Source organism: Natator depressus, chromosome 2, assembly GCF_965152275.1.
Source record: "Natator depressus isolate rNatDep1 chromosome 2, rNatDep2.hap1, whole genome shotgun sequence".
Taxonomy (NCBI): domain Eukaryota; kingdom Metazoa; phylum Chordata; order Testudines; family Cheloniidae; genus Natator; species Natator depressus.
Window position 1 is genome coordinate 102638291 of NC_134235.1, and position 15113 is coordinate 102653403.

General features: G+C 43.9%; 1 protein-coding gene across 1 annotated transcript in view; it reads right to left on the reverse strand.

Annotated features, from left to right (window-relative positions):
- SCGN (secretagogin, EF-hand calcium binding protein) overlaps window positions 1–15113 on the reverse strand; it is a 53095-nt gene that overhangs the window by 5759 nt on the left and 32223 nt on the right. The window contains exons 7-10 of the mRNA XM_074944759.1: window positions 3712–3767; window positions 2164–2209; window positions 2005–2064; window positions 1225–1293 (exon numbers count right to left, since the gene is read on the reverse strand). Coding sequence (XP_074800860.1) covers window positions 1225–1293; window positions 2005–2064; window positions 2164–2209; window positions 3712–3767 — 231 coding nt within the window. The remainder of the gene's footprint in view (window positions 1–1224; window positions 1294–2004; window positions 2065–2163; window positions 2210–3711; window positions 3768–15113) is intronic.

Below are 15113 nucleotides of genomic sequence, written 5' to 3' on the forward strand. Positions count from 1 at the left end.
GGCATTGCCTGCACTAGCTGAAGAGTCCAGATGATTTTCAGGTGTAGCTCTATGCAGAACACATATGTACTAATTCAATATGGAGATAGCAAAGACATGGACAATTATGGCAAGGGCCACATCTAAAGAAAAGATTATAACTTTCCTGGCGAGCACAAATGGAATCTGAATCTGTGCTACACTTAAGTTTTTCTGATATAACTATGTTGGTTAGGAGAGTGAAAAAAAATCACTCTCCTAACTGACATAGACATGTCTGTAAAAGCCCTAGTGTAGATGCAGTTATACCAGGAAAAAGTGCTTTTGCTGGCATAGCTTATTTCATTCACCGAAGCTATACCAGCAAAAGCTCTCTTTAGCTGGTATAAACTGCGTCCCCACTATGGCAGTTTGCCAGGATAGCTATATCAGCAAACCCTTTTTAGTGTAGACAAGGTCTTGACCAGGGTTGCACATCCAATAACACCTGAAGATTTGATTAACACCCCTTCCCCCACTGGACTGCAAACCACAGTAATAAAAGGTGGGTAAGATCCTGTAATTGAAGGAAGTGATGTAATCTCCACCATTTCCTCTGGTTGTTCTACCCGCCTACTACCATCACCTCAGTGTTACCTGGAGCGAATGTCATTTCAAATCAACATTTGAAACATTCTGTGTGATTTGGTTTGGTCACCAAATCGAAAAAATCAATTATTCACTCACTCTACTTATGACTTCCCTGGGAACTGAACATTCAGCACCTCGTAGGATTGGGCTCCTTTGCACTCATAATGGAACTGATAAGAAAAGACAGAGCCAGGTACTGTCTATGCAGGATTCCCCTCTTTCCCCTTTACCTCCGACAGCTAAATCAGTGCCCTTCAATCATTGAATCCTACATGAACTTGACCAAAGAAAAAAGTGTGTATATGTACCAGTCAGAGACTGAACCTTCAACTAGTGTTTGTTGAACTGCATTGTCTGTCTAATTTAGAATATAAACTATCTTAGGTGTCTATTAAGAAGAAACTGCTGGTTATTTTGAATTATACCAGACTGTATGTCTGACAGTGTTAGTGTGACTTGGACAAATGTCCAATAGTGTTCATGCTGAGACCATGAAATTAATTTCATCTTATGAATAAATCTGATTCCAGATTTTCAAAGGTTTGTGCAAATCAGGAACATGTCATTCCTATAAAAAATACGGGAAACAATAAATGCAAAGAATCCTGAAGCCACCTTGACAAGCTCCATCATATCTTTGACAAACCCATCCACTTCTGGACCTTCCAGTGCTCCTGTTTTACTCTGAAAGACAGAGGAAACATTAAAGGCATTTCACCAAGTCAGAAATATAGTAATATTTTCTACCCATCAGGTCCCCCCAAACTCTATGTATCCATAAAATCCTATCCCCCAAACCATCACCTGTGATTTCTCCTCTCCCCTCCAACTGTGGTGACATCTTCCCTCAGCTGTTTGTGAGGCTCTTTGATGACTACCCTACAAGTCCTGTGAAGGCAGGAAATGGCACTGAAGTGCCGCTTTCCAAGTGAGATGGGACAATTAGGGAATTCAGTCTCTACTGTGCCCCACTGGTGCTGCAGTCAAAAGAGCTATGAATGGGGTTTTGAAGGTGGCATTCTGTTTGATGGGGTGAGGCATGCATGCGGTGCAAAACTGCTTGAAGGGCCCAGAGCTAAGGCCAGCATTGCTTCTGTGATTCTATAAACACTGCTTCCCCTGGGGAAAGGGACTCTGAACAATGGAGCATCACCCAATGAGGGATAGCTCAGTGGTTTGAGCATTAGCCTGCTAAACCCAGGGTTGTGAGCTCAATCCTTCAGGGGGCCATTTAGGGATCTGGGGCAAAAATTGGGGATTGGTCCTGCTTTGAGCAGGGGGTTGGACTAAATGATCTCCTGAGGTCCCTTCCAACCCTGATATTCTATGAATGTGAGCGCAAGTCCCGATGTGCCACTTAAACTGCAGTATAATAAAACACCCCACAGAACTCACAACATCGTAGTGTGCAAAGATTTTCTCAAAATCGTTCTTCCTTTCTTCTGTACTACAAGCCTAAGTGCAGGGGAAAAAATGATAATGGGTTGAGGCTAAGGCTGAGTTATCTCAGCTGAAAAAAGCAGAATGAATGCATTAGAAAATAGTGCTACTTACATCCATTTTAAATTGAAGGAGGAAATTTTCCTGAAGTGCCAAAATCCTAAAGGGAGAGATCTAAATTATGATCTTTTTGGTTATCGCATTAGTTCTACTTGTCCAGAAGGCAAAATTGTAGGTTATAGCAGTCTTAAGAAGGAGGTACTTTCAGAGAGATCTATGGGTGATGTGACCATAAATCCCTCTCTGTTTGTGGGGAGTTGTAGTACGAATCCTTTGGCTCACTGCTCTGAAAATGGACTTCTTTATGTTAATGACCTTTACAGAACATTTCCAGTGGTAGGACTAGTGGAGGCGGTTAGCCTTAAAAGTGAGAGCTACTGACCAGTTACTCCTCTGTAACTGGATTGCTGCACTGAATTAAAGGAAATTCTCTCTCTAGCTCTTTAAAGTGGAATCAGTGGAATACATATATGACACAGAGAGAGAGAGAGAGATCTTCTCATGGATGAATTCCCTGGTTGTGAAAGTGAAGGGCAAAGTAATACTGTCTTGAGCACTGACAACGTACAAATTTCCCCTTAAAGCACTACTAAAAGCCCTTCTTTCCAGCTACTATTCCAGCTCTGGGTTTCTCCTGAGCACAGGATGCCAATCATGTCAAATTGTGCCCTCACTGAAGGTTTTGGGATGTGACAAATGACAAATGTTCACTCTGAGCTGGAGGGAATCTACTAAACTCATTTTACTAAGAGTCAGCTAGCATATGTGTTATCAGCAGACCGCTTACAGAGCCATATCTAAGAGGAAGCTGGAATAATGGCCTCCCTATGGTATTTTTCATTCTCTCTCTCTCAATGTGTGCCTCAGAAAGTAAAGTATTAAAGAATTCTGGGTTATTATTCTCAGCTAAATGTTAATGGAAAGCATTAAAGGATTCTGGAGTGCATGGATAGAGGTGAGGTCAAGGCACAAGTGAATATATATATATATACACACACACATACATACATACAGACACATACACTTTGTAGTGGCTGAAAAGGTGCTTCAAAGGAGGTAACATAGCAGCTAAGGAAAGTATTAAAAGATTCTAGATTGTGTATAGAGCTGTAGTCAAGGCATAGCTGAATATATAAATAAATAAATAAATACATTTTCTCCTACTTAAGAGACAGCTTTAAGTATGCATGTTACAAGGGGGGCACTTTATATATATCTATATGGGCAGAGGTGACATCAAGGCACCTCTCTCTATATATTTAGTTATTCCTTGACTGCACCTCTATTTACACAGTCCAGAACCTTCTAATACTTTCCATCTGCTGCCATGTCACCTCCTTTGAAGCACCTCTTCAGCCAGTACAAAGTATTCTAGGGCATGTTAGAGAGGGGGAGGCAAATCCTGGCATTCCTTAGAGCTCTAATGCATCAGGCACTTGGATGCTGTGGTGATGGGGACCATGCTATAGAAACACCTAGACTGCCTAATGTCACTTGAAACATAGGAAGAATTCAAACTCAGGCCCCTGCTGTATAAACCATCAGCTTGCCCAGGTCTGCCGCTAGGAGCCGCTAAACCATAACAGTATCATTAATATCTACCTTGCCAAGTCATTCAGATCCAGCCGTCCATCTTTATTTTTGTCAAAGATCTTCATCTAAAATCAAGACGATAAAATTACCAAAATATAGTAACACAGAGAGCTGGGTAAGAAGATACAAACATAGAATGGCTTAGAAAAATTACACTGTGCCCTTCCCACTGTAAGGAGAGCAGAGAAGAGGGAATGCAATATTGCCCAAGTCCCCAAGAGGTGTGCTGACTACCCTAACACACCACCTATACATCTCCTATGGTGCAGCATGCTCCTCCCATTCCTGATCAGCATGGGGGGAGGGGGAGGAGAATGCCTACTTCTTCATACCAATCCCTTTTGTCATGACCCACAGGTCTCAAACCAGGGCCTGCAAGGGTCATGGGAGCAGCCATGTTCCAACCCTCCACCTGGCAGCCTGCTGGCAATAGTTTACCTGAAACCCATGAAGCCCAGCCCAGTGTGAGGCTCCGCCCCTGAGGTCTGAGTGGTTGAGTCCCAGCGTGGCTGATGGACCTGCTGGCCCTACTTAAGCTAGCATCAGGAACAGGAAGCCATCTGAACAACTGGGTTTCAGCTTGGTCCAGACTGTGCCCCCTGTGCTTCCTGCTAGCTATACCTGCTCCTGCTTCCCCTGATTGATCTCCTGGCATTCTGACCCAGCTTGATCTCCTGGCATCTGACGTGTGGTTTTCGACTGCCAGCTTGTCTGTCTCCTGCCTCTGACCTCCCAATATCCTGACCCAGCCGACTCTTGACTCCTGTCTCAAGACTGCAGACTCTGGCTTCGACTTCTAGGTTTGGCTGCCCACAACCCAGCCATGACACCTTGCTGGTAACTCGGAGCATGGAATACTGCCCATCTAAGGTGCAGGCACCTTTCCCACTTCCTTGTGTGGGATTTTGGCCCCAGCCCTGCCCCTTCCACCTGAGGCCCCGCCCCTTCCAGGGGCGCAGAGCCATCCCCCTCCCACCGCCTTGCCCCGGACCCTGGCCGCCCTGTGTACCGGTAAGTCATTTAAGTTATTTTCACCCCTGCTCTTGTGTCAGCAAGAATCTCAATATAGTGTCCCTCTTTCAGGGTCCTTACGTTTTTAAATACAGGCCCAATAGCACGATACACTGCAATACATCAAATAGGGAACCCATAAGTCTCTTTGGGGATTTCAGCCTCCATGACCACTAAATCTTTGGCTTCTCTATGAGACTGAAATAAAGATACTAATTAATACCAATTGTGATGGCAATTTATGTGCTCGGGACATGTGACTGTGACCTTAAGAAGTGGATTGAGGCCAATAACTCATTGTGCATAGGTCAAGCCAAGCCACTAAGTACTTTTTCATTCATGTGTCTTCTAAAGTCTCTTTGCCTTCCAGGATGCCCTCAAGCAGCACATAATATAAAACATAAAATAGGAATAAAAAACCCTCCCGACTGTAGTTATTCCCTCATCTGGGCTTTCCAGTGTGTGTTGTCTACCTTGTGTCTGTTTGACTTAGATGACAAGATCTCTAGAGTAGAAAATGTCTTTTGTGTGTGTCATCAAATAGCCATGACCTGTGTTCACGACTACTACTATGGGCTAGATTAGAATTGGTGACCTAGACGTGAAAGGATCCCTAGCCCATTGCCAATCTCCTGAGCAGTTTGGTCCCCTCTTAATTTTAATTTGGAGCTAAAATTTAAATTTTATTGACTTTAAATGTGTATTTTCTAACTAATCAGAATCATTTCTTTCCTTTTGCTTCCAGCTCCCCCATCCGCCTCCTTTCTCTGAGCTCTGCCTTTGCCAAACCAAGAAAAACTCTCAGGAGCAGTGCCAGCCTCTTCCCAGGTGTGTGTGTGTGTGATGTGGGCTAGACAGAAAATTGCAGGGGCTGCACTTTACATCTTGTGGGCACACATATGGGAGCACTGAGGTGGCCCCTTGCTGCCTCTTCATGGGAAGGGGCCTGAAGCTGACCTGGCCTCCAGACCTGCAGCTTGAGGACAGCTCTGCACACCTCACACCTCCCGCCCTGCAACACAGCTCAGCTCAGCGCCTGGCAAGCCTGCTACTGGTGCCCTCAGACTGCCACAGTGGTGGGACTGGACCCCTCATGGTGTCTGCTGGCCCCTACCCACCCCACTAACAGCAGTAGCATCCCCTGAGCTCCCAACTCTGCCACAGCCCCCCATCCCTGTGCCACCCTTACAGCATGCAGTGTCCTGCACTGGGCTGGGCGTTACCACTCCACCACATGCCAGTCCCCACCTTGCATGATGCCTGCTTGTCTGGAACTCCACCCCCACCCACACTTCCTCTGTTTGGGGCTCTCCACCCCTTGTCCATGTTCCCTATTTCCCTAACCATGCCCCCCTTCCTCTGTCAGTGTTGCCCCCTCCCCTATGCATCCTTCCCCTGCTGTGATTCCCCTCCCCTAACCAAGGCCCTCCTCCCCCCTCCGTGATCCCCCTCCCCTATGAACACTCCTCCCAATCTCTCTCCCGGCATGCTCCCTCCTATTTGTTGTTATTTCCATGCCCCACCCCTTCCCCGTGCTCGATATGTGACCCTTACTTCTCTGCTGCTGCTGGTGGCAGTGCTAATTCAGAGCTAGGTGTCTGGCTAGCTGCTGCCGCTTTCTCCACTTTGCCTTCAGAGCTGGGTGGCTAGAGAGTGGCAGCCACTGCTCCTGGCAAGGCACCCAGCTCTGAAGGCAGCGCAGCTGCCAGCAGGAGCACAGAAGTAAGCGTGGCAATACCATACCATACCACCCTTTCTTCTGCATAACGGTTGAATTTTGTGCTGGGAGGGGTGGCTACGGGAGAGATAAGGCAAATTTTGGGCTATAGCCACTTCAAGCCCCTCCTGCAGCTCCCTCATCTTTTCAAATTCTACTTTGCCTATTATAGGACGAATATCCTAAATAAGATTTCCAAATACATTTAATCTTTTGTCTGTTCAGGTCAACAAAGAAAAAGAAAGTCCTACCTGAAGGCCTAGGTTGTACCTTTCTGTAAAAATGAATTTCACATGAAATATGGAAATATGGAGTATTATGTACTCGATATGGAATGGCTTTCAACAAATTAGTTCAGGTACCACAGCTACTAAACTAGACATAATCCCATTACTTGGACAACTGTAGCTCATGCACATCTGCTATGTGCCATCTCTGCAAGTATTACACATCAAATGCCTGGGGATACATTTATTAATTAAACTTGCTAATTTCAAGCATGCAAGTGTTTGATCTAATCTGATAATTGCACACACACACACAAAGAATTACAGCAGGTACACCCCCATATCATGGATCTATTTATGTACAAACACATATGGGAGGTTTAAATAGTTGTGGGCCTGATTTTCATTTAAACCATTTTGGCAGCATAAAGATGCCTTTCAGGGGGAACAAATGAAATGTACGCCCACTTTAAGGTACCTCTACATTGCCAGAGGGGTGTAAAAGAGCGTAGTGTAAATGAGAATAAGGCTCAGCATGTTTAAACAGTATTGCATTTTTATCAAAGCTTAATGAAAATGGATTATTGTTTGGGAAAGCTCCTTCAGGAAAAATGCTTCCTGGTGAGGTTTGCAAGTAAGTAGTTGTGCCTGAAGGGTATGGGAGTTATTTGGCCCAATTAACTCCTGATGGGACCATAGTAGCAGATTGCGGGCTGAGAGAATTGTTCCAAGTGCTAACTGCCAGAGTTCTGCAAATGAGCACAGTCCCTCTGAACTCACTTTACAGACCACTGAGGAAGGTTTCTCAAAAGGGGCCTCAGAAGGGGAAAAGGGAATTTTATGGAATGTAGGCAGCCCTGTAACCAGTTGTCTTTGCCTACTCAGCATCTTGAGGAAGTAATGTTGTTCGCACATGAATATCCTCATGCTGATCCCACGCGGGCAAATACCTAGGATAGAGTGGCTGATTCAGCACCTGTCCATCCAGGCAATCAGCCTGTGTCTCAAATTCTGAGAGTAGACTGCCAGATGCCAGTGAAGACATCTTTGTAGTACCCTAGTGGGGTTCAGATACATCTGATTCCTTGTGGAAGCAGAAGTTGGTAACTGTAAGTCACCGAGACATCAGTTTTAACATGCTGGCAGAAATTGATGCTGTCTCTTTGTGGCAGAGCCCAGTAATTGAGTTTACAATGGTTTTAAATCCACATCCAAACAACCAGCAATATGTCTGGGAACATGCAAATTACCTGGCTGACAGGGAGGAGAAAGCTTTGCCCCTAGCTGACAACATAGAGCAAGCAGCTGAGGCCCTGCTGATAGAAACATTTAACCCTAATCAGCAGGTAGATTCCTTTAACCAAGAGAGCTCAAGTCCCAATCCTCCAGAAAGGGGGATGGGAAGGACTCACCCACAGGGTGACCCCAAGAGGGGAAGTGGGCTTTTTGCATATGCACAGCCCTGGGGTTGGGAGACAGCTCCATAAGGGGCCTGCCAGTATGCAGGGTACCCCTGCATCCTTACCTCACCAAACCCTAAATACCAAAGCCCCAAAGATATGCTTGGATTAAAAACTTATGCGGAACACTGTAGTAAAAGGAAAGCCAGTACCCATTTACATGCAAGGGTACAGGAAGGAATTAAAGGACACAATGGGTACTGAACAAACCAGACTGTCTAAACAGAAGGTGTTGTATGACAAAGATACTTGCAAATGCCCATTTGTGCTGAAAACTTTGGTGGTACCGTTAAACCTTGTGGTGAAAAACTTGATGTTAATGTTAAGGAGCTAATCCCCAGATGTGGCCGCAAGGAGGTGCTCCAACAGTGAGTAGTAAACCCTGTGATATGAGGGTTTGCACCGTGAGCCACTAAAAAACATACAATGTGCATAAACATACTGCAATTGGGGTATACTAGTCATAAAAAACAATGGTTTTCACTTCTATATGCCTTCCATCTGATGATCTTATGAACTTCATTGATATGACTGAATTAACTGGGTGTTGTGAAACTAAGTTCTCTTACCTCCATTTTACAGATGGAAAAAGGAAGGCACAGAGAGACTAAATAACTGCTCAAGATCACACAGAAAGTCTGTGACAGAGCTGACGATAGAACCCATCCATATCTCCTGTGCGTTAACTTTTTCCCCACCAAATTATATGGGGAGAGGTTAGGGGCAAAACCTACCCCTATTAAAGTAAATAGGAGTTTTGTCATTGACTTCAGAGGGGCTTTCACCCTAGGTTCTCTCCATTCATTAATTTCCATGGAACAACTACTGTACTTCATAATTAGTTTTTATTCAGGCAAAATCCTGTTCGAATTTTTGGTCTCAGCACTCATATTGTTATCACACAAAACTAATGCTTTATTCTTTTGTAGGAAAAGATAGTGTTTTGAGGTGCTTTTTTTTTAATATAGTGGATATTGTGGTGCTCAAATTAAAGGCTTTTGGTGAATCTGATGTTATCATCAGTGGGTATTCAAAAAAAATGAACAACAATAACCTTTCTCTGTATGTGATTATTTCAACAGCCTATGTAACTTGATTTGCAGAAGCACAAACTGGTAATGAGCTTTTCCTGCATGCAGCATTACATCAGGACTAACAGCTGAAGTAGTTTTGTGAACTATAGAATGCTAAGAACAGTCAGTGCCTTTACTTTCAAGGTAACTAAGGAGTGCAAGGGGCTTCTGCGTAAGAATGAAAGGTTTCTGGTCATTCTTGAAATGACTGAGTGCTATATGGTTACAGACGCAAGAAAGCTTCTAAAGGATGGTGATTTCTGTGCAAGCTTAGAAAATGGGTGCAAAAAGAGTCTTCCTCTGCAAATGCTGATTCAATAATTACTTGGCATTGAAGCAAATCAGGTAAGGAGCTTGGCATTTGGCCCATTGACAACATTATCCTAGAAAGCCTCCCTGGACCTGATTCTCCCCTGCACTGTACTCCAAGTACATCTGTGCAAAATGGGTGCAAAATGCTATCAGCTTAGAGTGGTAACAATGTAAACCCTCTCGGAACAGATATAAATGACTATCCAAGATATAAGGCAATGAAGAATCAAGCCCATTGATGTTTTATTTACAATATCTTACTGGCTAATAAGAAACTTAAATAAAATGGTAAAAAGGATCAGAAATGAGGTGTGGGAGGAGGCTGTGAAGAAGTACTACAGTACTAATACAGCAGGGGGACCTAAGACAGATAAATGAGAGAGAAGGAGATGTTAACTCAAGCACAAGGTTAATTTTAGGTCTGCCTAATATTCATCCATAAACAATACCCCCTAAAGTACATATATTAAGACTGGGATTCCATGCTGAGGTTCTGACAAGCATATGAGCTTGAGTCTTGTGGTTTCTGTGACTTCACCAGAACCCATAAGTCCAATTGAAGCCTCATTAGGTGCAGCTGGAGAGAGATTATTTCTACTATTATTATTATTATTTTTTCTTTGTGGTGAAGCAGTATCAGGCATTGCCGCATGGGTTTTCACTGTCTTTCTCATCAGTTTAGGAGGGTTGAATATTTTCACCTTATCATCAAAACCTCCCATTTTCTTTTCTAAACTATGGTACCTGCTGGTCTCCCAAGGTACACGGCTATAGTATTCCTGTAGCAGGCTGCTGTTGATAAGAGCTATGGGTAGAAAGTGCAGTGATTTCAACTCTGCCCCGAGAATATGCCCCCTCCCCCGCAACTGGAAGAACAAGAATCCTTAAATCACTTCCAAACATAATTTCCCCTGAACAATGGGGAATTGCAAAATGCTATGTATCTAGCTGTACATATAGATATAGACTCATAGATATTAAGGTCAGAAGGGACCATTATGATCATCTAGTCTGACCTCCTGCACAATGCAGGCCACCAAATCTCACCCACCCACTCCTGCAATAAACCTCTCACCTATGTCTGAGCTATTGAAGTCCTCAAATCATGGTTTAAAGACTTCAAGGTGCAGAGAATCCTCCGGCAAGTAACCCGGGCCCCATGCTACGGAGGAAGGCGAAAACCCCCCAGGGCCTCTTCCAATCTGTCCTGGAGGAAAATTCCTTCCCAATCCCAAATATGGCGATCAGCTGAACCCTGAGCATGTGGGCAAGATTCACCAGCCAGATATCCGGGAAAGAATTATCTGTAGAAACTCAGATCCCACCCCATCTAACATCCCATCACAGGCCATTGGGCCTATTTACCATGAATAGTTAAAGGTCAATTAATTGCCAAAATCATGTTATCCAGTGATGAGCGGCCAAAATCTGAAGAACCAGTTCCTTCAGTTGCTCCGGGTCTTCGGCGGCACGTCCTTCACTCGCTCCGGGTCTTTGGTGGCACTGAGGGACCCGCCATCGAAGTGCCGCCGAAGACATGACGCGAGTGAAGGACCCGCCGCCGAAGTGCCACCGAAGACCTGGAGCGCTGCCGGGTGAGTAAAAAGGGATTCTCAAGGAGAGCCTCCCAGCCAGGAGCTCAGGCGGGCCAGACAGGACGGTCCTGTGGGACCAGATGTGACCCGCGGGCTGGAGTTTGCCCAACCCTTTAACAACTGGTTCTAAACCAGCTTCTAAATTTACTAACCGGTTCGCGTAAACCGGTACGAACTGGCTCCAGCTCACCACTGATGTTATCCCATCATACCATCTCCTCCATAAACTTATCGAGTTTAATCTTGAAGCCAGATCGGTCTTTTGCCCCCAATGCTTCCCTTGGAAGGCTATTCCAGAACTTCACTCCTCTGATGGCCTGCTCCACTTCCCGCAGCCCCCATTGGCCTGGAGTGGCAAACCGTGGCCAGTAGGAGCCGCGATCAGCCAAACCTGCAGACATGGCAGGTAAACAAACTGGTCCGGCGCACCAGGGGCTTTCCCTGAACAAGCAGCAGACCGGCTTTGAGAACCACTGCCCTAGACTGTTCAGAATTCCCAACTGCTAGAATATAATCTCCAGTCTGCTTATAAATTATTGAGCTACCATTTTCCTTGGGAAATTGTTCCACTGTCTAGTAGGCCCTACTGTTAGACATTCGTCCTGCTATTGAGCCTAAATTCTCCCTTGCTTAATTTAATCTCTTTCCTCTTCATTATACCCCGTGAACTCTGACTATTCCTTTTGGCTCAAAAGAGTGCCACCACCACCAAGAAAAGAAGCATCCTGCGGTTACGTCTGTTTCCATCATGACTATATCCAATGACGCTCCTGAAGGTTGTATTTTGCATACATAAGGTGCCCTTATAAACATTAGTGAAAGCACTGCCCATTTTCTATCCCAGAGGGTTCACTACTTTCCATTTGTGATCCGAAGCTTGAAGAACAATCAGCAGTCTTTTGATGAAGGAGCAAAAACGATGCATAGATCATAAAGTACTGTGAAGCAATGGAATGATCTAGTAATGCATGGTTGCTAAGCAACATGCTAAATTGAAACACATTCCTGGAGATGAGTGAAATCCACATTACTCAGGCAGGGGTGTTCAAAATGGGAAAAAGTCTCCAACTCACAGTGAAAACAGATAAAGCAAAGAAACTGCGTTGGACACTGTGGGCTTGTCTACATGAACAAGTAGTTCGCAGCAAGCTGGGGAGTCGGTCTGCTTCATACTAATCTCCCGCAGACTAGCTGTCCATGTGAACCCTACTGACGTGCATTAACAGTTCATTAGTGAGCTCTGATCTAGTCCTTTTTGAAAGAGGGTTAGCATGGGATAAATGCACACCCCAGCTTGCAGCAAACTAAACATCCATGTAGACAAGCCTTGTGTTTCACACAGATGATCTGTGTCACTTAAGGGATCGACAAATAAAGATGAGGAAGAAGAGGGGTATGTATTATGGTATGCGGAAAGTGGTGATTAGATAGAATTTATAAGGCAAAGCAGCATAGAATAAACTTCAGCAAAGTTACCATGATGTTAGCGCCTATGAAAGCAATTCCCAGAGTGAAAGACAAACATTCACAGCAGTCACTCTCTGGTCCATAAGCTCCTCCTGACCCAGAATATGTTATAAAAGTATGCAGAGGGACAAATCCTTATGACATAGGTCGGATTGTTGGAGAGGGTGGGTGGGGAGGGTTACATCCCCTACTCCCAAATCTAATCTTTTCCATCCTAAGTGCTCTGATTTTAAAATCATTTGCTTTGGAGGTAGTCTTCCAAAGAAAAGCATAGTGCTGCTAATGCCCAGAGCAGTAATTAAAAGGGGGCAGGGAGAGTATCTTCACTTGTTTTGTGAGGCACCTGGCCCATTTCTGGGACCTCAGAAGATAACAGCTGACTTTTGCAAAGCCTCTGATACCTTTCTTTCATCTGGGCTGCAGTTATATTAATAGGAGCAATAGTTTCTGTCACTTGATCAATCAGATACCTATCCTGTATCTTCTCTCACATGCAAGAAGCTGTAAATACCCAGCATGGGATCATAGACTGCTGCTTTTTTCAGACCTTCGCCATATTGTCAAAACTAATACACCTATCTGTCTGTCCTTTATTCACTCCTTCAGAAGCACTGGGGCTCACTCATCTAGTCTGTGCTATTTGAGATGTGCGCAGCCAGCCACAGACTACATATGCTGCGATGCACAGACTTCGACGTTCTTGTTGAGACTGACACATTTTTAGATCATCACACATTTTATTGACACCATGATATTATTTTTTATTATTTATTTTTTACTGAAGCATTTAGGACCCCAAGTGAGATTAGTGTGCCATTGTGCTAGGCACTGTACTTACACATAGCAGAGGCAGTCTCTGCCTCAAAGACCTTACAATCTAAATAGACACAAGTGGGGAAAAAAGTATAATGATTCCAATTTTACAGTCAGGGAACTGAGGCACAGAGAAATTAAGTGACTTCCTCATGGAAGTCTGTGGCAGACCCAGGAACTGAACCTAGAACTCCTGAACCCCAGGTCAGTGCAGTAGCTGCAAGATCACCCTTTCTCTCTAGATAGACATGATGATTAATAATAATAATCACATTTTGCATTTCTATAGTATCTTTGATTTGAGGATCTCAAAAGACTTTACAAAGATTAATTAATAAATCCCACTATACTACTGTGGAATAGCTAAAGTTTATTATCTCCATTTTACAGATGGTGAAACTGTATCCTAGAATCTAGAGATTAGAGGTATACATTAGGTTAGCTAATCTCGCTTCCTGCCAGTGCAGGTTTGTTTCCTATTATTTCCTTACTAAAACTTTGTCTGGTCTAGTTTTAAATGTGCCAAAAAATAAAGCTTCCATCATTTGCCAAGGGAGTCTATTCCAAACCCTAATGATTTGCCATTTTTTCTAATGTTCAGATACAAATTCCCCTTCTTAGTTTCATCCCATTACTCCAAGTTATACTTGCTCCCTTCTAGATATTTACACCCTTCAAATATCTGTGGACTGTTACGATGTGCCCTTTAGTCATAGCACAGTCAAGCTATACATAATTAATATTTTGATTCTTTCTTAGTAAATGAATCCCTCAGGCCTACTCATCTCTGAACTCCTTCCAGTTTGTCAACAGTATTATGGTAATTTTATGCCCAGAGCAGAACACAATATTCCAGATGCAGTTGCCTGAGAATCACAGAGAGGAGGATTATCACAACGCTCTTTTGTGACACTACACTTCTACATATACAGGCCCAAACTGTATTGGACTTTTTTCCCTGCAATATTGCATTGCAAACTCAAGTCTAATTTGCTGTTAGATAGCACCCTAAATTCTTCTGGCATAACTGCTTTGCAGATTTCAGATTATATATCTCCAGATACACTAAAGCAGCCATTTGTCCAAGTTGTATCTGTGATGGGTTGGATCACAGAGACCCCCTTGGGACTGCCACCTGATGTGCTGAGACTACTTCTGAGCCCATTTTCCCTGGTAGCTTGGGACTTCAGAACCCTGCCTTGTTGAGCCAGACACCCTAGCCTGCTGCAAACCCAGACCCAGGTCTGAACCACATCCCCCCAAAGCTGCAGACTTAACGGAAAACGGCTTAGAAAGTGCTCCTGTCTCTAGCACCCAGATACCAAGTTCCCAATCGGACCCAAACCCCAAATAAATCTGTTTTACTCTGTATAAAGCTTATACAGGGTAAATTGTCATACATTGTCTGCCCTCTATAACACTGATAGAGAGATATGCACAGCTGTTTGCTCCCCCAGGAATTAATTACTTACTCTGGGTAAATTAATACGCAAAAAGTGATTTTATTAAATATAAAAAGTAGGATTTAAGTGGTTCCAAGTAATAACAGACAGAACGAAGTAAATTACCAAGCAAAATAAAATAAAACATGCAAGTCTAAGCCTAATACATTAAGAAACTGAATATAGATAAAATCTTACCCTCAGAGATGTTCCAATAAGTTTCTTCCACAGACTTCAGAGTAGCAGCTGTGTAAGTCTGGATCCGCATAAAGAAAAGGAGTACTTGTGGCATCT